The sequence below is a fragment of the Lissotriton helveticus genome, chromosome 7 (genome assembly GCF_964261635.1).
Source record: "Lissotriton helveticus chromosome 7, aLisHel1.1, whole genome shotgun sequence".
NCBI lineage: Eukaryota > Metazoa > Chordata > Amphibia > Caudata > Salamandridae > Lissotriton > Lissotriton helveticus.
In genome coordinates, this window is record NC_136068.1 from 761,824,248 (window position 1) to 761,850,247 (window position 26,000).

Sequence of the window (26,000 nt, forward strand, 5' to 3'; positions counted from 1 at the left end):
TCCTGTTAATAGTACTACTTTAGTGTTGGCGATGTTTAATGATGTGCGATGCGATCCTGTTTTTCCTCCTTTCAAAACAGAAAAACCAAACCTTTCTGATTCTGTGACCATGTTTTATTCGGCTCTCCTGATTTATACATTGATATTGTGAGGGGTACCATGGCTTAGATCCTGATTTACATTGTTTTGATGTACTACCTCTGTACCTTTGATTCACTGTCTCGTATGCCGGATTTTGATTGTACCTATGCAAATGTCAATAAAGGTTTTTGAAAAAAAAAAAAAAAAAAAAAAAAAAAAATGCTTTTAGTTGAGTAGATGTGTGTTCATCTTGGCTACGCTGGATGATTCATGAATTTACAGGAGTAACAAATGTTGACTGACAGAACATGTCTTGTGATTCTCATTGTTTTATTCCATGGTAAGGCACAACTTACTCAGGAAATATCTCTAAACATTTCACCTAAGCGTGAAGTAAGAGAACTTTCTCACAGAAAATGCTATGTGAATCAGACCTAGAACTTCAGATGTAATAGTACCTGTAATACTATGGCCCTGATGGAAGATTTAGCTGAACTGGAGAAATTACATAAACCAGCGAGTGGTCCTCCTAGGGGCGGCTCCTCCACGTGGGCGGAGGAGCGTCGCCCCACTCCTTTCTCGCAGTGCGAGAAGCAGAAACATAAAATGGTATTATGAATACCATTTTATGTTTGTGCTTCTCGTATTGCGAGAAAGCAGAAGGGTTTGGTTGGGAATGGGTAGGTGGGTGCTCCTGCTCCAGGCAAGGGAGGAGTAGCTTGCTCCCTGTTGTGGGCGCTGACTGGTTGGTGGGCCCCAGAGCCGACCAAAACAGTCATAGGCACTCTCCTATTTTCTCCATATAAGCTCAGTGCCCATGGGCTCTATGGGCAACCACCGGCTCAAATTAAGCTCATACAAGCCCTTTGTGCCTCTGGTTCGTCATTTTTAACCATATTAAAAGTGACGCACTGACGGTGCAAGGTACTTGTAAATAAGCCCCTGTATGTCTGTATGCTTTTACCAGTAGTATGGTTTCACCTCTAGATACTGTGCTCAAGCAAGTGGCAAAATTTTAAGAGCTGTCATAAACTATTCTAAACTTATTCGAGCAGTGACAATGTTAATGATGATGTGTTACTTTTTCAAATATCCTTTGCAAGACAAGCATAAACTTCACTTTGTTTTTTAGAACAATCATTTACATTGCATGTATTTTAAATGCTAATGTTAATGTTTTTTGTATAAACGATGCACATTTGGAGTGGGTTTCTAGAAGTTTTGTGGGCAAAAAATTGGTATGTTCGCTTTAAAGAAAATAAAACCAGAACTTAGCCCTATTATCATGAAAATATTGTGTTCCATTAATTATTATATTTGTAAACATTTAAAGTTAATTATCATAGGAAGCAGTAGATGGAAGTGTCCAGTTATAACAAAATACATAAAAAGTCATGCTTGCAGTTTCTATAAGTACAGTGCGCCTCATTTACAAGAGGCTTACGCCACCGGAGTGTCACTTTTTTTGATGCTCCGGTGGCAAGGCCTCTCAGTCATATCTATGAGGCGAAGCAGAGCCACCCTGTGTGGCTTTGCCTGGTCTCATAGACATGGAGTAAGGCAAGGGAGCGCAAAGCGCTGCCTTGCCTGACTCTGCGTCAAGGAGGAGTTCCATGTGCATTGCGGTGGGGGTTCCCATGCAACACCCATGGATTTTGACGCTGCCTCAGATTTACAAAATCATGGAAAACTTTTTCCTTTTTTTCCTCTTTCCTTGTGTGCCGCACACATAGAAGGATGAAAACGCCTTTATTGATTGTTTTTGTGCAGGAAGGGAAACCTTCCGGCACAAAAACAATCATTCATACAACGCAGACACCCTTGCATCATGGTACAAGGGTGCCTTTGCTGGTGCAAGGCAGGCAAAACGGTGCCAGTGCAGTGGGAAAGGACAGGAATGCGCCATGTATCATAAATACTACACATTCCTGACTGTTCTTTTTGACGCAGGGCACCGCCGCAAACTGACTCACTGCGCTGCCCTGCATCAAAAACTTGTTTTTTGAGGCCCAGAGTGTACAGATAGAACTTTCAAATGCTTGAATACATATCTTTTTCCTTTAAGTAACGTAATTAGATTTGTTTTAATGATCTTCACACAAGGCAGGTCTTCAAACTTTTGGAAATGTTTGCCAGGATTTATTAAGGGCTTGCATTGTCCTTTTGTGACACAGGTTGTAGTAAAGCAACAAAAGTCCTTAAATGGGATTTCCAAAGTTACTAACGGGTCTATTTGTGCCACCCCGTGTGACTTTGTAAAGCAATTGTAACAGATGTGCATGTACACTGGAATTCGTTATCTACCATGTAATAGTATTACATGGTAAATAACAAATCGGTAATGGCCTGTGGCACTGTTTTCAGTGCCACCTACATCTGTATTTACCGATTCGGTAAATTTACCGATTCGGTATTTTACAGAATCGGTAAATTTACCGAATCGGTAAATATACCGATTCTGTAAATTAAGCCTACCTACATGTGGAATCACCAATACCGGTCGGTATAGGCCGAAATCGGCCGTTACCGACCGGTAATTGGCGACCTACATGGGCCCTCAATGTTTACAAATATAATAATGAACAACAATATTTTTGAGGGAATAAGGTTAAGCCCTTGTTGTCATTTTTTGTATAAAAAAATGCTAGCTAACACTTTTTTGGGACGATATAACTTTTAGAAGCCCACTCCAAATTGATATCGATCATACTCACAGTGCTTAGACATGTGTTGTAAATATGTGGATCTTATGTTCTTTTGAAATACAACCCTGCTAGCTAATTGGAACATGAAAAGATTCACTTAAAAAAGAGAATTTAGTAGGTTTTTAAACAATGCTGCATTGTTTTTTTATGCAATGTTAATGGCGTTTAAATGTGAGTGCATTTAATGGCGAAGTACTTGTTGGTGATGTAAAAATGGTGTAGTACTTAAATGCGTTGCCTTTGATTACCTCGAAATATCTGATATCCGTTAATGATAATAGCAACATATTAGATCATATTAAGTCTATTAAAATGTGAAGTTGTGTATATATAGCACACCCACTGATGCTTCTATTCTTTCTTTCAGAGCTTAGCATCCTTTCGATTGCTATGGCAATGCTGGGAAAGTTTGGCATTACTTCGGCATTTTCCATGGTTTATGTTTATACAGCTGAGCTCTACCCTACTGTAGTCAGGAACATGGGTGTTGGTGTTGGATCCATGTCCTCCCGAGTGGGAAGTGTGATTTCCCCATACTTTGTCTATCTTGGTAAGATCTGCTTGTCATTATATTTTGCACTACTATATATTACCAGAAGTAGAAACATTCTTATTAATGAATTAACTCTGCCTGGACTCTAAGAGCCCATCCACAACATGTGGTACTCACTGTTGTGCTGTAAGATAATAATGTGGCTAATAATTAGGCTGCTGGTATAGAATGTGTTCAGAATGAGAGAGTTTCTCATGTGGACAGCTGTAGCCAATTGCTAAGCCATGTGCTGTCAAGCTGGACAGAGAGAAGTATCATGGCCTCCTTTTGCCTCCAAATCGTGAATGTTGAGGCCCAGAGTTACAAAGTTGTCACACAACATAGAGCAGCACCCAAAGTTGTTCCGCTTCAGTGCGTGAGAGGGAGCGTGGAGGAAAGTGCCATATCAACTCCGATATGGCACTGTCCTGCTCTCACTAGCTAGACTTATGCAACACACTTTTGCACCGTAGTGCAAAGGTGTCTGCATCATGTGTAGCATAGGTTTTGTACTGGAAGGGTATCCTTACCTTGACAAACTTGAAAACTTTTCCTTTGCCTAGAAAAACTTTCAAACTATTCCCACTTTGGATGTGTGCTGAACAGTGCACCACACATGCAAAGTCAGAAAGTTTAGAAAAATAAAAACATTTCTCCTTGTTAAGCCTGACTCGAAGAGGTGTTATTTTTTGGTGCAAACCCCTATCTACTAATAATGGTAAATAGGGCTGTGCATTAAAAACTATGGTGGTTACACAGGAATGCTCATTTACCACTCATGAAATTCCCCCTTGACTCAAAGTAATACAAAGTTCTGCAAAGCACTGCTTTATGTTATTTTCAGGCAACTTTTCAGCACAAAACACATTTTGCGCTGGAAACTAAATTAAAAATAAACATCTCGTACCAGTTTGCGTAACTTTTGTGACTCAAATCTAGCATAAAAGGTTGTTAATCCGCCCCTTAGCTATACAATTAAAAAGTGGACTACCAGAACAATGACCAATGAAGGAAAAGTAAATGGGTCAATATGGGTACGGAGGAAAAGTCATGTCAGGGCCCCTGTCTCTGCTCATCACCCTGCAGCCAGCCATTTCCCCATCCTCTAGTCAAACTTTATGCTTATTATCTCTCTCTCACACACACACACACATATTTGAAAAGACAGAATCACAGAATTCCCCATTCTGCGAAGATTCAGTGATTAGATGATTTTGTGAAACAGGGAAGTGACTTTGCCCACACAATTGATGGTTTTTGAGCGCCGAAGAAGTACATCAGTTCACAAAAACCTTTATGTACTGGACACAAAAACCTATAGTCTGTGTCTGATGGTGTAGGGAAAGAGCAGTAGGATGGAAAACATTTAGATGGCCTTTTTGGAGGTGGAGGCTGGATTGAGGTTCTCTGAGCCATGATTCTTGTTTGAATTGTCAGCTCAGCCCATCAAATGACTGCAGTGGATTTGTTTAGAAAGAAGTGTGTTCAAAGTATGAGCGAGAATGCATGAAGGCAAAGAGGACAGATCCCTTTATCACGTCCCTTATTTTTAACCTTCTCCACCTGCGATGGGGCCATAAGGCAGCTGCCTATTGTGGCCCTAGTCTAGAAAACACCTTGCATTTCAGGATTACTCTTAAAAATGTCCCTTTCTCAGAAAATTATGTCCGAAAATCCTCTTCATTGTGGAATCTTTTTGCCCCTTTTGCTTACTGTGTGCTCATCCCCCTCACCGTTTACCCTTTGTGTCCAATATATGTATTTTGTATTTATTTACCTATTTAGAAATAATAACTTTCGATCAGAAATGTTTTACATAGTAATGCTGGCAGCACATTTGCAATGTACACAGGTTGACATGTTTTGCCAAATTAAAAGTGTAGGTTAATTTCAATTTCACGCCTCAATGATAAAGCATTTCTTGATCTGTTTATGATTTAATGTTTTATAATGTGCATTTAATTGTATGTTTGTCAATGGATTATAACGTACTTCGTTCTCTCCATAAACGGAAACTAAATATGTCATATTTGGAGTTAAAAGAACATAAAGGCATGCAATATATCCATCATAGTGGTTTATTTGTCATTATTGACCTTCACGTTTCAGCAGCTGTCATTTCATTGCTATTTGAAATTCGTATAGAGAATAGGTGGCACATAAGACAGGTAGTGTTCTATTATAGCGGACCTAGGAGATAAATGGCCTGGGTCTTCAAAGTGACACGAGGTAGCGTGGATGTTGGTAGAAAGTTCAGATTGTTGGCTCTTTGGTTCTGAGCCAGTAGGTAGGAATCTAGAGGTAGTTAGGGAACAGTTCATATACATATTTGAATACAAGTGTTATTAGTTTGATAAATGTCCCTGCTCTTGGCAGCCACCTGAGGGTAGGATGCTGAGGTGGGCGTATGCCTCTGTAAGTTATAGAGTTCTGGTTGCTAAGTTTAGTACCTTGGATAGCTGAGCTAAGAAGAAATTGGGAAGACCTACCAGAAGACTGACAGACGTCTAATGGAATGAATACCAAAGAGTTGATGGCATTTTTGGCTGTGTTGAACAATGAGAGTGAGCGTATCTCGCATACTTTCAGTAGTTGAGAATGTGCTGCTTTGGTCAGATTGGTGCCGAAGTCTTCCATTTTCATGAACTGGCAAAAGTGAACCCCAAGGTTTCCGGCTGAAGTGGCGAAGTTTAGGAAGTCAGTGGGAAGAAGACAGAGTCTATAAGATGGGTGAGTACAGTAGAGGAGAAATATCAAACCTAATTGAATTGAATTTAAAAGTATTTATTAAGCGCACGACTACCAGGCGGTTTCTTGGCGCTGAAGGACGCAGACCCTAAGAGACAGAGGAGCAGACGCTAGGAAGAGAAGGCTTGCAGAAAAAGAAAAGTTTTGAGTGCCCCGCGGAACTTGAGATAGCAGTCAGCAGATCTGATATGGGGGGGGAGGGCATTCCAAAAGGTAGGAGCAAGGACAGCAAATTTCATCCCACCCGATTTATTCTTCTTAAACCGTGGTACAGTGAGAAGGGATTGAGAAGATGAACGTAACTCTCTACAGGGATTATAGGTCTTGATTTCAGAATTAATAAAGACGGGGGCAGTCCCAGCACGGGCCTGAAAAGTGGTGCAACCCAGCTTGAAAAGGGCATGTTCTTTAATAGGGAGCCAGTGCAGGGCCTTGAGCAGAGGGGTCACATGATAGGACTTGGAAAGACCATAAACAAGACGGGCAGCCTGATTCTGGACTAATTGGAGGCGTCGAAGGGCATAGGCCGGAATGCCATGATACAGAATGTTGCCATAGTCCAGGCGCGATAGAACTAGCACCATAAGAATGAGTTTCAGGAAGGAAAAGAACCGGAAAATCTTCCGAATAGTGCAGAGAGTGAAAAAGCAAGATGAGACTACAGTGCTAATTTGGGAGTGCAATGTGCGGTGTTCGTTCAGCGTGATCCCTAATGTTTTGGCTGAAGGGGAAGGTAAGGGAGGGGGACCAAGGGAAAGGGGCCAAAAGGTGGGGGTCCAGGGACTGCGATGACCTCCGGTGAGAACTAGCTCGGTTTTATCCGGGTTCAATTTAAGGTGGTTATAGTTCATCCAGTCCCTGATGAAGGCCATGACTGATTGGAAATTATGGATAGAACCAGGGGAATGTGAAAGATTGAAAATAAGTTGGAGGTCATCGGCATAGTTGAAGACCGTGACCTCCATATCCTGTAAAGCAAAAATAAGGGGGGAGATATACAGATTAAACAAAAGAGGGGAGAGGGAAGAGCCTTGAGGAACGCCACACTGCACCTTACGTGGAGGAGCAGAGAAGTCACCGAGATGGACAGCCTGGGTACGATCGCTAAGAAAGGAGTTGAGCCAAGCCAGGGCTGACCCCTCCATGCCCGCCGCCCTGACACGGCTAAGAAGAATGGAATGATCAACCGTGTCAAAGGCGGCGGACAAGTCAAGGAGGACAAGGGCCTGGGGCGAGTTGGTATCCATCCCCTCGCTAAGCTTGTCCATGACGGAGGTGACAACCTTCTCGGTGGAGTGTAATGGGCGAAAGCCCGCCTGGCATGAAGGTAAGCAACCACTCTCTTCCACAAATGTGCTGAGGACTTTGGTGACGTGAGACTCAAGGACTTTACCAAGAAAAGGGAGAAGGGAAATGCGACGATAGTTGGACGGGGAGGATGGATCAATGCCGGGCTTTTTTAGGATGGGAATTATTGTTGCCGACTTGTGGAGGTTCGGAACAAAGCCCAATTTAAGGGAATCATTCAGGAGAGTAAGGGGGGGTTGGGGACAAACAGAGAAGATCTCTCTGAGAACATAAGCAGGGCAAATATCGGAGGGGGATCCTGATTTGACTCGGGCCATCAGAGGGAAAAGAGTTTGACTAGTCAGGGGCGGAATGTGATCCAAATAGAAGGTGTTGGGCGGTGGTTGAGGGTCGGAGAACGTGGAGGAGGGTGATGGTATATTGGCCTTAATACTTATGATTTTCTCGATGAAAAAGTCATTGAGAGAATCGCAGAGAGATTGGGAGGGGGGAGGTTTAAGGGTGACTCTGTCGGAAGAGGCCAGCTCATGGACCGTAGCAAAAATTACCCTGGGTTGATTGTCAGCTGAGAGGATTCTACCAGAGAAGTTATCAGTTTTGGCAAGAAGAATAGCTTTTTTGTATTCATTAAGAGTGGAAGTGTACTGTAATTTAAGAGCAGGACTATATGCACGCCTCCAGGCGCGTTCTGCCCGTCGCGCTTCCAGTTTTTTCTCCTTGAGGTCTTCAGAGAACCATCTATTAGCGTCATGAGTACGTCTAATTGTGACGCGCTTCAGGGGGGCCACTTGGTCACACGCTCTAGCAAGCCAGCTACTAAGAGCGGCTGCTTGGGATGATGGAGTAAGTCCCTCTAGAACAGGGCAGGAGCCCGAAAGAGAAGAGCAGAGAGTGGGAATATCTGCTTTGTTCCAGTTTCGAGCCCAAGTGTTTTTTGGGAAAGAGGGTCTTTTAGCAAGACTCAAGTCTAAAAAAAAATGAAATGAGAAAGTGGTCAGACCAAATGCAGGGCGTGACAATGGGAGCGGTGACAGGAATGTTAAGTGACCAAATTTGGTCCAGGGTATGACCTCGGATATGGGTAGGTAAGTGAACATGAGACACAAAGTTTAAGCTGAGGAGAAGTTCAGTGAATTCTTTAGACATTTTTGAAAGAGCTGAGCACGCGCAATGGTAGTGCTATACACTATTGAATGTATCTGGGGCAGTCTGGAATGAGTGTCTAGGGATGGGACATAAAAGTCAGAAAGGCGATTTGGATACCATCCATGTAAATGTGATAGGAGAAGCTTAGTTAGGGTATCATGCTGCCGGCAGAGGTCATTCACAGCTGGGCAGATGGTGATCTTTGAAAGTGGAGTGGCGTAATACTTGCCTCGAATTACAGTGAGTGAAGCAAGCAAGTCTAACTTCCTGTAAAAGAGTTTGGGGAGGGGGTTTCCAGGGAAATATTTGAAAAAAATGGCATCAAGTAATGTAAAAATTAATTTTAAAGCTCAATGTTCACATACGTTTGCTAAAACGACATGAGGTCTGGCAGGACAGCCATCACAATTTCAAACGTTTACATGGTGTCCCCAGGAGTTGATCCTTTAAAAAAAGTTTTATTTTCGATTCCCATATATGTAAAAAGAAATGCTTCCATTGTGGCAGGAAGAAACTTTTCAATGTATATACTTTATGTACAGTACAACGACGTTTCGACCCTCTCTCAATACGGGGTCTCTTCAGGACAGGAGTGAAGACACCCCGTATCGAGAGAGGGTCGAAACGTCATCAACTTCATAAAGAGAGAGCCTGAGAATAACACAAATACTATCCACTGTACTACAAATGCCAAGCTCCTCTTTTTGTTACTTCCAATAACCGTCTTCCAAAGTCACCTTAGAAACACTCCTTCCACCACCGTTAGATTATGGTCACTCCACTGGGGTTCACTAAAATCACCTTAAACTGTACATAATGTATATACATTGAAAAATTTCTTCCTCTTTATTTATTTGTGGTACGTTTTGATTATTGTGATTACAAAATAAATCACGCTCACTTCAGCTGAAGTGAGCAGGATTGAGATATATTGTCTTGTGGGCAAAGTTTCCTCTAATTTTTTTCCTCTGTGTGCGGCAGTGTGGGTGCAGCGAGAGGGGTTCCTGCTTGAATGTGCAGATAACTGACCTAGGTACTGGAATTCAGGAGCCCTGCTTGATGGGGCAGGCAGGGCCGTACTGGGAACCCAAAGCAGCCCTGGTAATTTTTTCGGAATGGGGGATGAGGGGGCAAGTATCAAGTACTACTGCTGAACAAAACAGGTCCCCAGTACTGCTGCTTTTGTTACTGGGGCCGATTTTGGAGTATCGCTGCAAAACTGCCCCCCAGTAACAAAACCGCCCCCCCCTGCTCCTAAACTGGCCCCCACCCTTCCAGACTTCCAGGCAAAGGCCCGATGCCTGCTACGGCCAGTCCGGCCCTGAGGAAGGCCTTCGTGTTGGTGACTGGCTTACACTGGTTGTGTCATGTTGGAAATGAACAGGTGCAGTGCAGAGCATCTGCAACCACTACAAAGTTACACTAATATATATTAAGAAAACAGGGCAACCTGCCTCATTCAATAGCACCAGTGAACCTCTGCTTTCCTAACTAACTACACAGCAGAGGCTGAGGGACATCTTAAGGATTTTAATAGCCCTAGGTCAAACCTATTTAGGGGGCCCCGTGCGGATCACCTTTGAATTTAAGATTCAGTTTCAGCTCTCTCGTGTCCTCTTTGGCCAGATCACTAACGGTGCACAGGCACACAGGTTTAAATTCTAAATGTGTTTATTTATAGTTAATATTCAGGGATAGTGATGTATTTTCCAATATTGTAATATAGTAGAGGCTCACTAATACTACTGCAAATAATCACTGTGTCATCCTCCCATTTCTCATATCTGAGATCCTGTTTGGATCTAAAGGAAACATTTTTTATGGGTGTTGCATGAAACAAAAACACATTTGTCATAAAATGTCTGTAACAGACTCTCATCCATTACCCAGATATAAATTTAATTAAAAGAAAATGCTATTTGCAACAATCTGTTTAAGAATTATTCAAGTTAAGCAGGGCAAGACTCTCTGAAGAGCATAGCTGGCTCTACAGGGGGGGGGGGGGTCACTCCACTCTTCAGAACTGATAATCATTAGTTCATTTATCAGTTCTGAAGATGGTTTCCTGGATATGCAGGAGGAGGATTGTGTATAGAAGTCCACCACATATGTTCTTAGAATCACTAATATATGTTAGTCATTCTGAAAGCACACAGGGTGCTTTTAGGCTCGTTCAGTGTATTAAGTGAGATGAAAAAACTCTCAAAGGGGTGTGACTGATGTAATTAAGGGTGTGGCTTAAAAACGTTTGAGCTAAAAACCTGCGCTTAGCACAGTGTGCCACGCGATTGTTATTGTGCTGCCTCTGTCATTGCATCCAGATATATTATATTGTATTGTAATTGTGTTTATATAGCGCTTGCCACCCCTTATGGGGTGTTGAAGCACTTTTTCGGCGAGTAGCACAGTACTCTGGAACCCATAAAGTATTAGTGGTGAAATAGTATAGTGAAATCTGAAAAAAATGTGAGTGTTGGATATGTTAGTTAGTTATTTGGATTGAGAACGATTGAGAACAAAAGTGGAGGGATAAAAGGTTTGCATTTATATAGCGCTTGCTACCCATGATGGGGTGTTAAAGCATTTTTTGGGCGAGTAGTACTCTACTCCGGAACGCATAATGGATTAGTGTTGAATTAGTATTGTGAAATATGAAAGTAATTTGAGTGGTGGATATGTTAGTCTATTATTTGGATTGAAAAAGATCGTGAAGGCATAGAAGAGGGAAGGATTTAGAAATATTTTTTTTTTATATAAAACTCTGCACAACTATCCTTCTAGTAGGGAAATGTAGCATCTGCAAGGAATTCCTTGGGGATCTTAAAATGCCAAAGCATTAACCTGTCAATTTTTGGACTTGTGTCTCCATCGTGAAATTCAGCATTTATTTGAAAACATTTATATTAAAGTCCCCAGGTTTGTGGGGCTTTGCATATTAATCCTACATTTAAACATGTGCTCCACTGCCAGCACTGCTAACCTGATTGAACAGCATAACTTGTGTGCAAAGAACCACTGTTTCCCCTCTATGCTGGTGCCATTCCACCAATTGCCTTAATGACAGCAACACTGGGCACCGAGACAGTAAGCGTTTATAGACAAGTCATCCACCATCAGCTTAGTCACCACCTGCCATTGACTACCATCCGTTATAACGGAATGCGGAAAGACCAGGTACGCTCTAAGGGATACAAACATACAAAGGGGACCCGAGGCAAGGAGTGCGATGGTGAAGATATCTTATCATAGGTAGGCAGTCCCTCCGGGTAGATTTGTGTGTATGTGTTGCTGGGGGAGATACAGACATCACAACACCCAAAATGGAGATCAATGTCCAAATGCTTGACTGCAGTACCTTTTGTTTATTCGCCATTTTTTCAACCCGACCCTTCTCAAATGCGTTACTCATTTCTGCACCAGTAACTCTTTCAATGCACCATTCTTTAGTCTATGTAAAGCATGACTCGGAGATGGTGGTGGCCTATGAAACAAAAACAAAAAATGTACCTTTAGTTCAGCTGGAAAAAAATTGAATACTGATATTTCCTGTCCCTTTTTTTGGGGATTGTCGTTGGTTTCAACTGCTTCCAATATCTTTACTCTTCTGGAGAAATATTTCAGGAAGTAGCCCATAACTGTCCAAGAAACACTTGGTGCAACAGCCGTAAACTAAGCATGCTACTCTGGGTGAGGCTTCCAGTGTTTTTGGCAACAGTTGGCATGAGGTCCCCAGAGGCATCCCTTTCCCCCGCAGGCGTAGAGAGTAGGAATCTCAGGTGGACATGTAAAGATTAAAGTCCAACACAGAGACAGTCATCAGAAGAATATGTGAGTATGACAAAAACTGCAGACTTACCTAGGGCTTTAAGTGGGATGAAAAAACTGGGGGTCTCTCAAAGGGGTGTGGTAGACATTATAAAAGACGTGGCTTAAAAACACGTAAACTACAAATCTGTGCTTAGCATAGTGTGCCACCCAACTTGTATTTTGCTGTTTCTGTCTTTGAATCCAGATATATAATACAAGTAACATTACACCTACAACAAGCCAGGACTATTGACTTTGTCAATGATTGTTAGTTACATAAGATAAATAAGCAGCAACTATGGCTTGTAGATTACTGAAAAAGCTTTAACTTCAAGCCCTGGTGACACCACTACAATGTCAAAAAGAGAAGGGAAATCCAGAGGAAAAATGACTCTGTTTAAAGGATTTTCCTTCCCATACAATGCTCACCTGTCATGATGTCATGCCGTAACTTCTCCACTAGTGAGAGGTGAGCAGTGTGAGCATGTGCACATCGATGTGCCTGCTCTCTCTGCAGTCTGGAAAAAAATGGACCGCCTGTGCCAGGGCACAAAACAGAGCTCAATTTAGACTCGTTTTGAGGCCTCCTTTAAAATACTGCCGGTGCTCAGCACAGGTGAGACCCGGCCCACTTAAAGCTCTGGACTTACCTTGCTCTAGCAAAACTGTCCTCCTGAAGGTTCAATACAAGGCTGTTGGAGCTCAGATACACTTTGTTTTGTGGTTCTGCAATCGTGTTTGCAATATATAATGCAACAAGTAACATTATATCTAAAACAAGCCAGGACTATTGGCTTTGCCAGTGGTTGTTAGTTGCAAAAGATAAATAAGCAACAACTATGGCTTTGTTCTAATATTGAAGATGCTTCAGTACTGAAATAATGAGACTGTGAAAGAACTATAAGGAGGCTCTTTGAAGTTGCACCAAAGACTGTGAAGTGTGGCTCTGCTGTAGAGTTAAGATGTATTTGTCACCCTGATGGTGAGGGCAAAAATGAAGAGCCCGATAGAGATCCATCCCAGCACCTGCTTTTAAGAACTGCGGGTGCTGAGCACCAGCAGGACCCAAATCACTTAAAGCCCTGGGCTTGCAGCATGCCTTTTGTAAATGGAGCGTGGCTGCTGGCAGATTGTGTGCATTTTTTAAAGTACACATGTTAATTGCAGCGCACTGTAAAAAAATGCACACAATCTACCTGCAGCTACGCTCTATTAAGAAAGGGCACTCAGCAAGTCCAGAAGCACGTTGTGCACTTTCACTATCACTAACATATCTAACATATATTAGTGATTGTGAAAGCACACGTCGTGCTTTAAAGCTTGCTGCATGCCTTTTGTTTATATAGCCCTGCAGGTTGCGTGTCTTCTTTGAAGATTTCATGTTAATTGCAGCGCCCAACATACTAATACACCTTCAAAAAGGCACACAATCTGCCTGCAGCTGCACTCTATAAACAAAAGGCATGCAGCAAGCCTAAAAGCACGACATGTGCTTTCACAATCACTAACATATGTTAGTGATTGTGAAAGCACACATCGTGCCTATAGTCATACTGCGTGCCCTTTCTTCATAGAGATCGGCTGGGGCAGATTGTCTGCTTTTTTTTTTTAAGTATTCATGTTGATCGCAGCGCCTTCATGCTTCTACAGGCTGCTGCGATTAACATGAACACCTGTCTCTCTGGGAATGTGTGGTATGTGAGTGCGCGCTCCATAGAAGACTCTGCGTGCTTGGAGTGTAATAGGTGTGCGCACGCCCAGGCGAGCACCTGCCAGGGAACAGTGCTTGTTTGCTGTTTCATTTTTATGTTTTATATATTTACAGAATCGTATTAAGATTGCATCCTGTATTCCCTGTTTTTGATGAATTCTAGCAAATTAAACTGTCTTGCATGAGTGCATATTGTTAGTTCAAACAAGTTCCTTGTGTACATTGTTTTTTTGCTTAGTATTAATACCCAGTTCACAAGGGCGTATGGGTCACTCTTGTTGCTTTATAAATTTATTGTGGCAGGGCCAGGATTTATTCACAGGGACCTCTTATACCATTGGTGCCCCCATATGCCATGGGTGCATTCTTATGTCAAAAAGTGCATACAACTTGCCACTGCCAGAATTTGTAATGTAAGGTGGATTCGTAGAGAGCTGCTTGGCACCTGTGAGGGTATCCTGGTGCAGAGTAGGTGAGTGTAGATGTGTGGGGAGGCTGGGCCTGAATATAGGCAGCGTTGATGGTCCCACAAGAAGACTAGTTGAATAGCCAGGTCTTCAGCTTCTTGATAAATTCAAGAAGTGATGTGGAAGCCCTGATATTTTCGGGGTGGGTATTCCAGGATACGGCAGCTTGGTAGAATTATCGACCCCATGGGTGCACGGAGTGTGCGAGTGAGAGTGATGCTGAGCTAAATGCAGCTTTCAACTTGAAAGCAGAATCCAAGACTTTCTGCACCTTTGAGCCCTATAAGTTGAAACGTAGAGCATTTGAGTATGTTGAGATATATTATAGCCAGACCTCCACTTCTTTGGTCAGGTCTGTCTTGTCTATGTATATGGTAACCTGGAGGGAGGGCTTGGACAATGTCTGGATTGCACCATTCTTTAAGCCAGGTTTCATTAATGAAAAGGCAGTCCAGATTCAGGTTGGAGATCATGTCAAAAATATGTTGTGCATTCTTGCATAAGGACCTAGCATTTTTTAAACCTCCTATTAGTCAGTTTACAGCATAGTCAATTTTGTTAGGTTTGTTAAGGGAATATCTAAGTTCATGTTTGCACCCCCTGCAGGTGAGTGGCCCCTTCCATTTGTTTGCCTCTAAACAATTATCGAATTTTCGTTGATGGTTATTGAGAGCAAAAACAGTTTCTCTTGAAAAGAACTGACTTGAGCCGATTTGACCAGCGTTTCTGGGGCTGGTCGCGATCCAGACATGGACGGGTGTAGACGGGCTGTAATTTGGCTCGCCAGCAGTGCGCCCGCTGCGACCATCCATGGTTGTGGGCATATTAAATAGAGGGTGCCACGCTAATGACTGGACCACACTACGTGGGAAAAAATGGCTGCACTTCCGGGAGACACCCCAAGTGCCTACCTTATCGGAGATGAGGGAGGTGGTAGGGGGCAGGAGACCGGAGTGGTGACCAGAGCGTGTGAGCTGTAAGAAGAGTGAGCGGTAAACTCAAGTGCAATAGTCAAATGCAAGACAATGGCGTCCTAGATCAACAAATTCCTATTCATAACATTTGGCTATAATTTTTCAAACATACAGCTTGGCCTGGTAGTGAGACGCATAAAATTATGCAGTGGAGATAAAATCAGTCAATAAAATAGAAATTTAGCCGAGCTCCTGCAAGAAACTTATCTCGGAAGATCAGCGCTTCATTTTTGTCAGTGTTGTGCTTTAGGCAATTGTCTTTCATCTAATTAGCCGTGCTGGTCATGTATTGATTGAACTTTGCCTTGATACTGACGGTCTCGTCTGAGTGGTAACAAATTAGCTGGATGTCATCTGGGTAGGAGATGATTCTGATTCTGTGGTATCTAATGATGTTTTCACACGGAGTCATATGTATGTTGAAAAGTGTGGGGCTGAGTTGAAGATACCTGTGGGGCATCTGCAGATTAGATCCCTGGGTTCGGGTGTGAACAGTGAGAGCCTGACTCGTGTTCTTCCTCGTATTCCTGCTGTGTGCAGTCTAGTGATGAGTTGGTGGTGGCAGACATTGTCAAAAGTGGCAGAGAGGTCGAGGAGTATGAGGGCGGCAGTCTGTTCACGGTCGAGGATAGTGTGAATGTCATCTGTGGCAGCGATGAGGGCTGTTTCGGTGCTGTGGTTGTTTCAATATCCTGACTTCCAGTCACCCAGAAGTTTGTGGTGCTCTAATGTTTGGTGATGGTCTTCCCAATCACTGTGCCTGGGAAGGGGAGCAACGAGATGGGTGATTATTTGCTGAGTACTTCACGGTCAGGTGAGGGTTTTTTGAGGATGGCTGTGATGTTGGCGTGTTTCAGCTATCCGGTAAGGTGGCTGTTTTCAGAGAAGTGTTGATCGGAGTGAGTGGAGCACTGATCAAGGCTCTTGTCGTGTTATAGATATACTGGGGGCATGGGTCTGTGGGAGCCCCTGAATGGACCATCTTCATTATTGCTGCAGTGTTGTCGATGGGTAGATGGTTCCATGTTGTCAGGAGGTATCCTTTGGTTGGTGAGGTTAGCAGGCTGGGCAGGTTGATGGGGGGTGGCTGGGTTCCGAAGTTGCTGTTGATCTTCGTGATTTGTTTGTGGCAGAAGTCGGAGAGGTTGTTGCTGAGTTCTTGTGTAGGGGTTGACGGTTTGGCTTCTCGGGGCCATGGACTTTTTCTTGGTCTCTTTTGCTAGACGTTGATAGTGTCTAATTGTGGCCTTGTTGGTGTTTCTTGCAGTGGTTCCTCCGGTGGGTCCCCATTTCCTTTTGTGTTTTGTTTTCAAACTCTCTTGTATTCTCTGTCGTCAGTGTTGTCCCAGCTACCTTGTTTGTTGGGTCTTCAGGTTTTGGTGTTTTTCAGGGGTGCCATTGTATTGGCGCAAGTGGTGATACAGTTGTTAAAGTTGTTTGTGTCATAGATGTGGTCATTGGTAAGATCTAGGTAACTTGCTAGACTCTGTAGAGGTGGTTGGTGGCCCTGTTATGTGGAAGTGAACAATGGAGTGGTCTGTTGATGTGAGTCGAGTGATGTGACTGACTTTAATCTTGTCACTGGAGGCGAAGATGGGCGTCCGGTGTTTCGAGGAATGTGGAGGGCCTTACACGATCTGGGTGAGGCCGATGTTCTGTAGACTTTTGAGCAAGTCTGTGGAGTTGGACTCCAGGGGATCATCGAGAAGAAAGTTGAGATCGCCTATGAGTATGAAGTCTTTGGTGCCCATGGTGAGTGGTGCAGTGAGGTCGGTGAGGAGAATGCTGAAGTGTTTGCAAGCTCCTGGGGGCCAGTAGGCAAGGGTTTCTTTGATAGTGGTTTTACTGTGTTCCATAAAAACGACCTCTGGGTCAGCGTAAGAGGTAATGGTATCTCTGTGGAACATGGCGTGTCTAAGGATGGGCGCAAAATCCGTTCCGCTCGCGGATTTTGCCAATTTTCTGTAAATTCGCGATCCGCGAACTCCCGCGAATTTACCGAGAATTCGCAAATCCACGAGCGGCGGATCCGGGCCCGGGGCAAAAGTTGAAGCCTGGCCTGTTGTAACTATTTTACGATGGCGCCGGCAAGCTGCCGGCGCCATCCTAAAATAGTTACTAAGTTAGCTTCAACAGGAAGGTCTAATAGATAAAATAAAGCAGGTGCTCGATTTTATCTATTAGAGCTTCCTGTTGAAGCTAATTTAGTAACTATTTTAGGATGGCGCTGGCAGCTTGCCGGCGCCATCGTAAAATAGTTACAACAGGCCAGGCAGGTGTGCCTTCTTCCCAAATCTACCGTCGAAAATCAGCTGTGATGCTGGACAGAGGCCTTTGCATCCTTGACTTTCAGGAGCGCAATCCCTTTTGCTGTTCCTGTGACCAGGAGGGTCTGTCTCTTCATCTACTGCTCTGATCGGTCTCTGACCTTTTACCCACACAAGAGGCATGTGCACTCGCATGGAAGCCCCGCCCACACACTCGCGGTGTGCACCGTCCTCCCGCCATTGACCCACTATGATGGACAGCTCACCTAAGGGACCCCTGCGCCCTTCGGGGCGATTGCATAGTAACACACACATGGTCGCTGGAACTAGTTGAAGCTCAAATGCAGTGACTCATTCATCAGCCCAAAAAACAATCGTGCTCGTCATCGAGGCTGGGCAGGTGTGCCTTCTTCCCAAATCTACCGGCGAAAATCAGCTGTGATGCTGGACAGAGGCCTTTGCATCCTTGACTTTCAGGAGCGCAATCCCTTTGCTGTTCCTGTGACCAGGAGGGTCTGTCTCTTCATCTACTGCTCTGATCGGTCTGAGACCTTTTACCCACACAAGAGGCATGTGCACTCGCATGGAAGCCCCGCCCCAAATCCGCAAATCCGCAAAATCCGCCGATTTTGCGGATCCGCAAATCCGCGGATCGTGGATCCGCAAAATCCGCCCATGCCTAGGCGTGTCCCCCTCCTCGTTTATGAGGCCAGTCCATTGTCAGGATTTTGTATTCAGTAGGGATGACTGCAGTGATGCATGGCTTCAATGTGGGGTTGAACTAGGTTTCCATGAGGAAGAGCAGGTCGGGTACGCCGAGGTTGATGGGGTCCCAAACCTCGATGGAGTGTTTACCGAGTAAATGTTGCCATTGATGTTGTCCAGATACCAGGGGTGACCCTTAGTATGACCCTCTAGCGTGACAGGGGCAGTATTTTGTGACTGTTGCCCCCCATAGGCCACTGCTGTCCCATCATTTGTCAAGACCTTCCCCCAAAGTGCCAGCATTATGCCATTGTGCCATGGGTACCCTATATGCCAAGATTTACCTCTGGTGTGCCAGTTCCAGTATTTTGCCACAGTGTCTTTTATGTTGAGAATTACCATCAGTACGCCAAAGCTGGTATTTTGACATGGGTGCTTCTGTTAGCCAAGAAATACCATCAGAATGCAGGTGCCCATGGCAGACTTGCAAGCATAACAACACATTATCATTCACTCATGATCACCTATATTCACTCACACTAATTCTCACTCACTCACACTCACCCATTCTCATTCATTTACAGCACTCGCATTCACTCTATTATTTGCACTCACTTTTAGTTTCACTCTGTTTCATGTATTCACACTTCTCCCTTAACGGGAAACATCCTTTACAACGCAACTTTTACCACGCAGTGCCTTTACGACGCAACTATTACAACGCATGTCATTATAACGCATTGCGCTGGGGGGCGCTCTAGGATAGGGAATAGATTTAATTTACTATCCAACACCTTCCCTACTATCCACGGGGACTGGAGTTGGAATAGTAAATTAAACTATTCACCATCCAGCACCCCAAAGCGCTATGCGTTGTAAAAGCATGCGTTGTAAAAACTGCGTCGTAACAGCATGCATGGTAAAAGCATGCATTGTAATGTCGTACATCCCCCTTAACCCTTACTTGCACTCACTCTCACTCATACTTCCCCTCACTTACACTCATTTGCACACATTCCCCCAGTCTCACTTAGCCTCATTCACACTCAGTTACACTTACTCACTGACACTGACTCATTCTAATTCACACTCATTCTCTTTCAAAGTTATTCCCACCCTGACTGGGTACGGGCCTCTGATACATGAAGAAGGGGTCCAACTCACAACTTGGCACAAGGAGGTGAGGGATCCAGGTGGAGTGCAATCTGCAGGGGCGAGAGTCGGCATGGTCACTTCTAGCGGTTGTTATTACTTCTTCTGTGATTACTGCTACCTGAGAAGGGAAGGAAGGGAAACAACATTTACAACGCAACTTTTACAACGAACTACCATTACAACGAAACTTTTACAACGCAAAAACTTTTACAACGCATACCATTACAACGCAGGATTTTACAACGCAAGTACTTTTACAACGCATACCATTACAACGTAAGTATTGGTAAGTATATAATTATTTTTAAAATATTATATGTTTGGGTTTTTGGGTAAAGGGGTATTTTTTGGGTTCAGGGTCAGTTTTCAGTTTTTGGGTAAAGGGGTATTTTTAGGGTTCAGGGTCAGTTTTCAGTTTTTGGGTAAAGGGGTATTTTTAGGGTTCAGGGTCAGTTTTCAGTTTTTGGGTAAAAGGGTATTTTTAGGGTTCAGGGTCAGTTTTCAGTTTTTGGGTAAAGGGGTATTTTTAGGGTTCAGGGTCAGTTTTCAGTTTTTGGGTAAAGGGGTATTTTTAGGGTTCAGGGTCAGTTTTCAGTTTTTGGGTAAAGGGGTATTTTTAGGGTTCAGGGTCAGTTTTCAGTTTTTGGGTAAAAGGGTATTTTTAGGGTTCAGGGTCAGTTTTCAGTTTTTGGGTAAAGGGGTATTTTTAGGGTTCAGGGTCAGTTTTCAGTTTTTGGGTAAAGGGGTATTTTTAGGGTTCAGGGTCAGTTTTCAGTTTTTGGGGTACAGGGTTAATTTGTAAAAATAAAATAAAATTATATTTAAATTAAATTAATTAAATGTAATTAAATAAAAATTATTAATATTTTAATAATTTAAATTAATTTAAATTAAAAAAAATATTTTTAGGGTTCAGGGTCAGTTTTGGGTTTTTGGGGTACAGGGTTAATTTGTAAAAATAAATTAAAATTATATTTAAATTAAATAATTAAATAAAATTACATAACATTTAATTATATTTTAATAATTTAAAATAATTTAAATAAAAAAAATATTATATACTTACCAATATTTACGTTGTAATGGTATGCGTTGTAAAGGTACTTGCGTTGTAAAATCTTGCGTTGTAATGGTATGCGTTGTAAAAGTTTTTGCGTTGTAAAAAATTTGTTGTAATGGTAGTCGTTGTAAAAGTATGCGTTGTAACGTCATATGATACTATGTTAATCTTTCCGGACAGTGCACTATCTATGTTTGAAAAACCAATAAAATATGTCATTAAAAAAGTTACACCCACCCTCAGTCACTCACTCTCTCTCACCCATCCTCATTCATCCTCACTCACTGACTTCCTCACTCTGACTCACTTGCACACACTCAATCTCACTCATTGATTTCTACTCATTCATGCTCACTCATTTTCATCTACTTGCACTCAATCATACTCACTCATCACTAACTCTGACTCACTAATGCTCACTCACTCATACTGTCACTTGCACTCACTCACAAACAAACACAAACTCTGGGTTAAAGATACACATTCACAGGCTTGATCTCTCACACATACCCTCAACCCACACACCCACTTAATTCTATTTTTACCTACCTTGCTGGCTGCACAGTCCCCCTTTCTGCTGATGGATCTTCATTGACCACTAGGTCACGGACATACCTCCTTCTTGCCTCAAGCAGTACAGGATCATTAAACTGAAAGCTGGAGCCTGCACAGTCACAGGTTCTTGCTTTTCACCCCACTTTTTTGCAAACTCTGTGGTGAGCTGGAAAAGTTTGTGGTGACAGACTGATTGGTGTGTAAAACCAAGCACTGCATGTCATAACCCTAAAATGACCGTCAACATTTATCACTAAAATGGGGCGTGGCCAAGCCAAGCGGCAAGATGGGCGCTCTATAAGCGAGCTCTGCCGGCCGTGCTGAATATCCGCCATTTATCTTGCCTAACCGGAGTGATCTCCCCACTTACATCATAGATCTTGATTGGGATTGGCCCGGAGTCCCATACGACCCTAAAAAGAATGGTGTTGGTGTGATACAGCCATCGAAACAGAGCTGAGACTGAGGGCGCTGAAGGTTTTCTCAGGGGTGGAAGCCCTGCATCTGCGTGCTTCCCGGCGGCTGAGGAACATGTGGCATCCGCTCTCCGGGTCGACTGCAGGGGCGTGGACGGAGGGGCCCTCCCAGACCAGCAGTGATCTCCGGAGACGGGTCGTGGTGATCGGCATCCAGCGGTGGTCCATGCTCGCCACTCCATTCCAGGCGGCGCAGCGGCCTTGCTTGGCTGCGAAGACAGGAATCCTCTCCAATGCTTAGAAGGTGAGGAGCCGACATCAACTTGACCTAGCCGATCCTGTGCCGGCCTACGCTCAGGCGATTTACACAGACGCTCCGCCGCGCGGCCGCTTGACCTGTGAAGACCTGCAGTGATTTGGGAAGCTGCATAGCGGCAAGCGTGGATATTCCCCTAAGACACTCTGCACCTTACTCATAGACTTCCTCGCAGCCCCCGTCTGCCTCGTAGTCCTCTTGGTCTGCTTGACTCGTCCCTGGAGCCCTCGCTGGGACCTGCTGCTACATCTTTTGAGATGCCGCCGCGTGGCAACAGCCTAAGACTACAGGAGCTCTGGTCAAGTATTGGCGCATGTTGGGATCTCCCGACCCCGCCCGTGTCCATCCGTTCGTCCCCAGTGGCCCTGCATTACTGTTGTACCTCGGGCGGTAAACTCACCTGGGAGTAAAAAGGTGAGGGAGCTGAAGATATGAAGCCTGATTGAGCCTGTACCATCCAGTGCGAGAGCGGGGGATTTGAAGGTCCCATTAAGACTTCCCCTGGCCGGCTGGGGCCTAAAGTCGTTTGGCGAAGCTGGCACTGATTTTCACGCAGCAGAGCAGCGCCTCATACAAAGACTTTGCCACTGGATTCAAGCAAGCCTGGCTGAAGAAGGAATCTTGTTTCCGGTCCAGGAAAAGCATGGCTTGGCAGTTCGGGCTGGACTGTTCCCATGAGGCACAGGGTCAGACTGATTTGCATATGGCCATGTCTGAACTGGGGTGGCAGAGTGGGCTAAAGAACGGTGATGGATTAAACCCAGATCTGTTGACTGGGTGTGAGTGTTTGATTGGTTCAGATGCTCCGTCCATCACCACCCCCTTTTGTACCGCTTTGTTCGCCATAAGTTGGCAGGGTATGCCCAGACGTGAGTCCCTTGCTTACTTTGCCACTGGATTCAAGCAGGCCTGGCTGAAGACGGCTGAAATGCCAGAAACCGGTCCTAGGAAGCTTGTTTCCGGTCCAGGGAAGGCATGGCTTGGCAGTTCGGGCTGGACTGTTCCCATGAGGCACAGGGTCAGACTGATTTGCATATGGCCATGTCTGAACTGGGGTGGCAGAGTGGGCTAAAGAACGGTGATGGATTAAACCCAGATCTGTTGACTGGGTGTGAGTGTTTGATTGGTTCAGATGCTCAGTCCATCACCACCCCCTTTTGTACCGCTTCATACAAAGACTTTGGTACACTCATCTGCTGTTCGACACTCGGCTCTAATCACCTGCTGCACGCCCGAGGCCGACGCCGGGACCCACTGCTATGCCATTATCAGTGGCACCGTGAGTACCTCTCTTAAACATACGGGGACTTAACCTACATGCTGGCATAGGGCTGGACCCCCTTGCATTATTGAATAACTGCATCTTATACCCAGTGCCTCCTAGCAATATTCAACAACATCACCTAGCCTCTCATCACATTAAACAATTAGAGGCACCAGGTACTCTTGTCCTCATATATACCACACTCTGTCTCACTCCCAGCTTTTGCACCCTATGGACTTTGAAGATCGCGAACATTTCAGGCACCTGCTACTTGCACAAGGCTCCTAACGACGTGGGCTCATTCATTTTGAGGTCCATGGCTCTCCCTAGCCCTGTGCCATCCAGTACATTTTAACGCAACTGTGCCCCTCGGGATCCATACTCTGCCCAACCGCAGTCTGAGATACTGCCCTACGGTGCAGCTGTTCTCAACTGACGACTCGCCATCACCCCTTGTCACAGCCAAAATGGGGGAAATTGACCCTAAGCAGTCCAAAATATAATTTGACAAGACGTAGCACCTGCACCACTGACTCTGAAGCAAATCAGGATGCAGCATCATCCGTGAATACTTCCACAGATCCGCCTGAAGAAGATCTGCGCAGCATCCTCTTGGAGGTCAAGTCCAGCCTCAAAGCTATTGACAATATGCTTGACAAACTCTCTTCCCAACTGTATCAGGTTCGTAATCGAGTTGATACTCATGAGGTCCGTTTTGATCAGCTTGAGAACAGGACATCGGATGCACACGACTTTCAGGTTGAATCTAAAGAACGCATCTTCCATATGGAAAAAGTGCTGGATGTCATTAGAGCAAAGAATGAAGATCTTGAAGCACGCTCTAGGAGAAACAACATCCGTGTTCCAGAGACCACTGCAATTACCAAAATGGTAGTGTTCATGGAAGACCTCTTACGTGACCTCTTCGGACCAGACTTATCCCCTATGTTCATAATGGAAAGAGCTCACTGCATGCTGGCACCCAAACCTCCTGTCGGAGCTATGCCCAGACCCATCATAGCCTGCTTGTTGAACTATTGGGACAGAGATATCATACTGCGAAAATACAGGGAAAGGGGGACAATCACTCATCAAGGAAATAAGCTTTCATTCTTCGCAGACGTCACTTCGACTGTCCAGCTTTCAGTGCGGGAATTTGGCACTGCCAAACGCCTTCTTCAAAAGTCCGGCACTACGTATGCTCTTTATTATCCAGCAAAGTTGAAAGTGACGCACGGGGGTATGCCGCACTTTTTCACTGATGCCAAATCAGTACTAAAATTTGCAAAGCACATTGGCCAAATGTAACAGAAAAAACCTGCCTTGACCATTGACACTGCTTCTAATGCTACTCTTAGGGATAATAACTGATGGCATCAATTGTTTTGCCGTACATTCTTACCACTCTTTCTACTTAGGGATGTTAGACGAATAATTTCAGAGGCAGAATAATTTCATAGACTCAACTGCACTGGTCCTTCAACTCTGCTTGGTAATTATGGGGAGTGAACTCCCATTGGAAATTATTTAACTGCACGGCCATCCCGCCACATGTCGGGGTTGTATTCCGGTGACTCCATGATCCCTAGGAGGCTTCCCAAGTTCACCAATAATGTTTCTTGTTTTCTCAGTTAAGACGGGTATTTGTGGGGTACTATGCACAACCTAATTGGGGGGTTGGTGTGGGCGAGGGGCAGAGGGGAAGTTACATTATTATGTTTAATTTTTGTAGACACACACTCATCACAATCTCCACGCGACGTAGAGATTTACAATGCATTACATTTCACATGTGTTCGCAACAACGATCTGCGCACTATGGGCCTCATTTATGAGGCCATGCGTCACTTTTACGCCGCCGGTGCGTCACTTTTTGTGACGCACCAGCAGCGTAAAAAATGTGCCTTGTTGCACCATATTTACAAAGTGACGCATCTAGGTAGATGCGTCACTTTGTAAACCCCTGCGCTACATTATACCTGCGTCCGGTATAATGTATGCAGGGGGGCGTTTCCCTGCAAAATGCTTCGTAGAAGTGACGCAGTGAAATCCATGAGATTTCACTGCGTCACTTCTAGGACACCGTTGCGTCAAAATCTTGCGCCTGCCTCACAGCAGGCGTAAGACTGACGCAAGCCCAAAGGAAGCATTGCTGGAGTTGCGTCACTTTTGTGACACACTCCAGCAATGCGTCACTTTTGCGCTTACAGATACGTCAGAAATCCTGACGTATCTGTAACTCCTTGCGACATGATGCACCATACATTAAATATGATGCATCAGGTATATCGCAAGGAGTGCGCACTGAGAAGTGACGCATCTCTGCTTTCACGCAGCGATGCGTCATTTCTCATAAATGAATCCCAATGTCTCTAATCAGATCACCTATAATAGGTTCTACAATTACTAAAGAGTCGTCTGCACTTCATACAACACACCTCTAACATGCCGCCAGCTTCTACATCTGCTCAGCACAATTTTTTTACTTGGAATGTCCGAGGTCTCAACAACTATAGAAAAGTATGGCTTGTACATGCCTATTTAGCGAGACAACAAATAGATGTTTGTTTCCTACAGGAGACTCGCCTCCAATCAGAAGACAAATAAATTGCGACATACACAATTGGGAGAATATTACTCATCCACCTACTCTAACTACTCCAGAGGAGTAGCCATCCTTATACGCAACAGCCTTGACTGGACACTATCACATTCACATGTAGACATAGAAGGAAGGTATATCATATTGAAAGAATCTCTAGGAGGCACGTAGTTGGTTCTAA

General features: G+C 44.3%; 1 protein-coding gene across 1 annotated transcript in view; it reads left to right on the top strand.

Moving 5' to 3' along the window:
- The window catches only part of LOC144769119 (solute carrier family 22 member 4-like), a 460,827-nt gene that overhangs the window by 380,669 nt on the left and 54,158 nt on the right, over positions 1–26,000 (top strand). Inside the window, exon 8 of the mRNA XM_078653119.1 lies at positions 3,154–3,336. Coding sequence (XP_078509245.1) covers positions 3,154–3,336 — 183 coding nt within the window. The remainder of the gene's footprint in view (positions 1–3,153; positions 3,337–26,000) is intronic.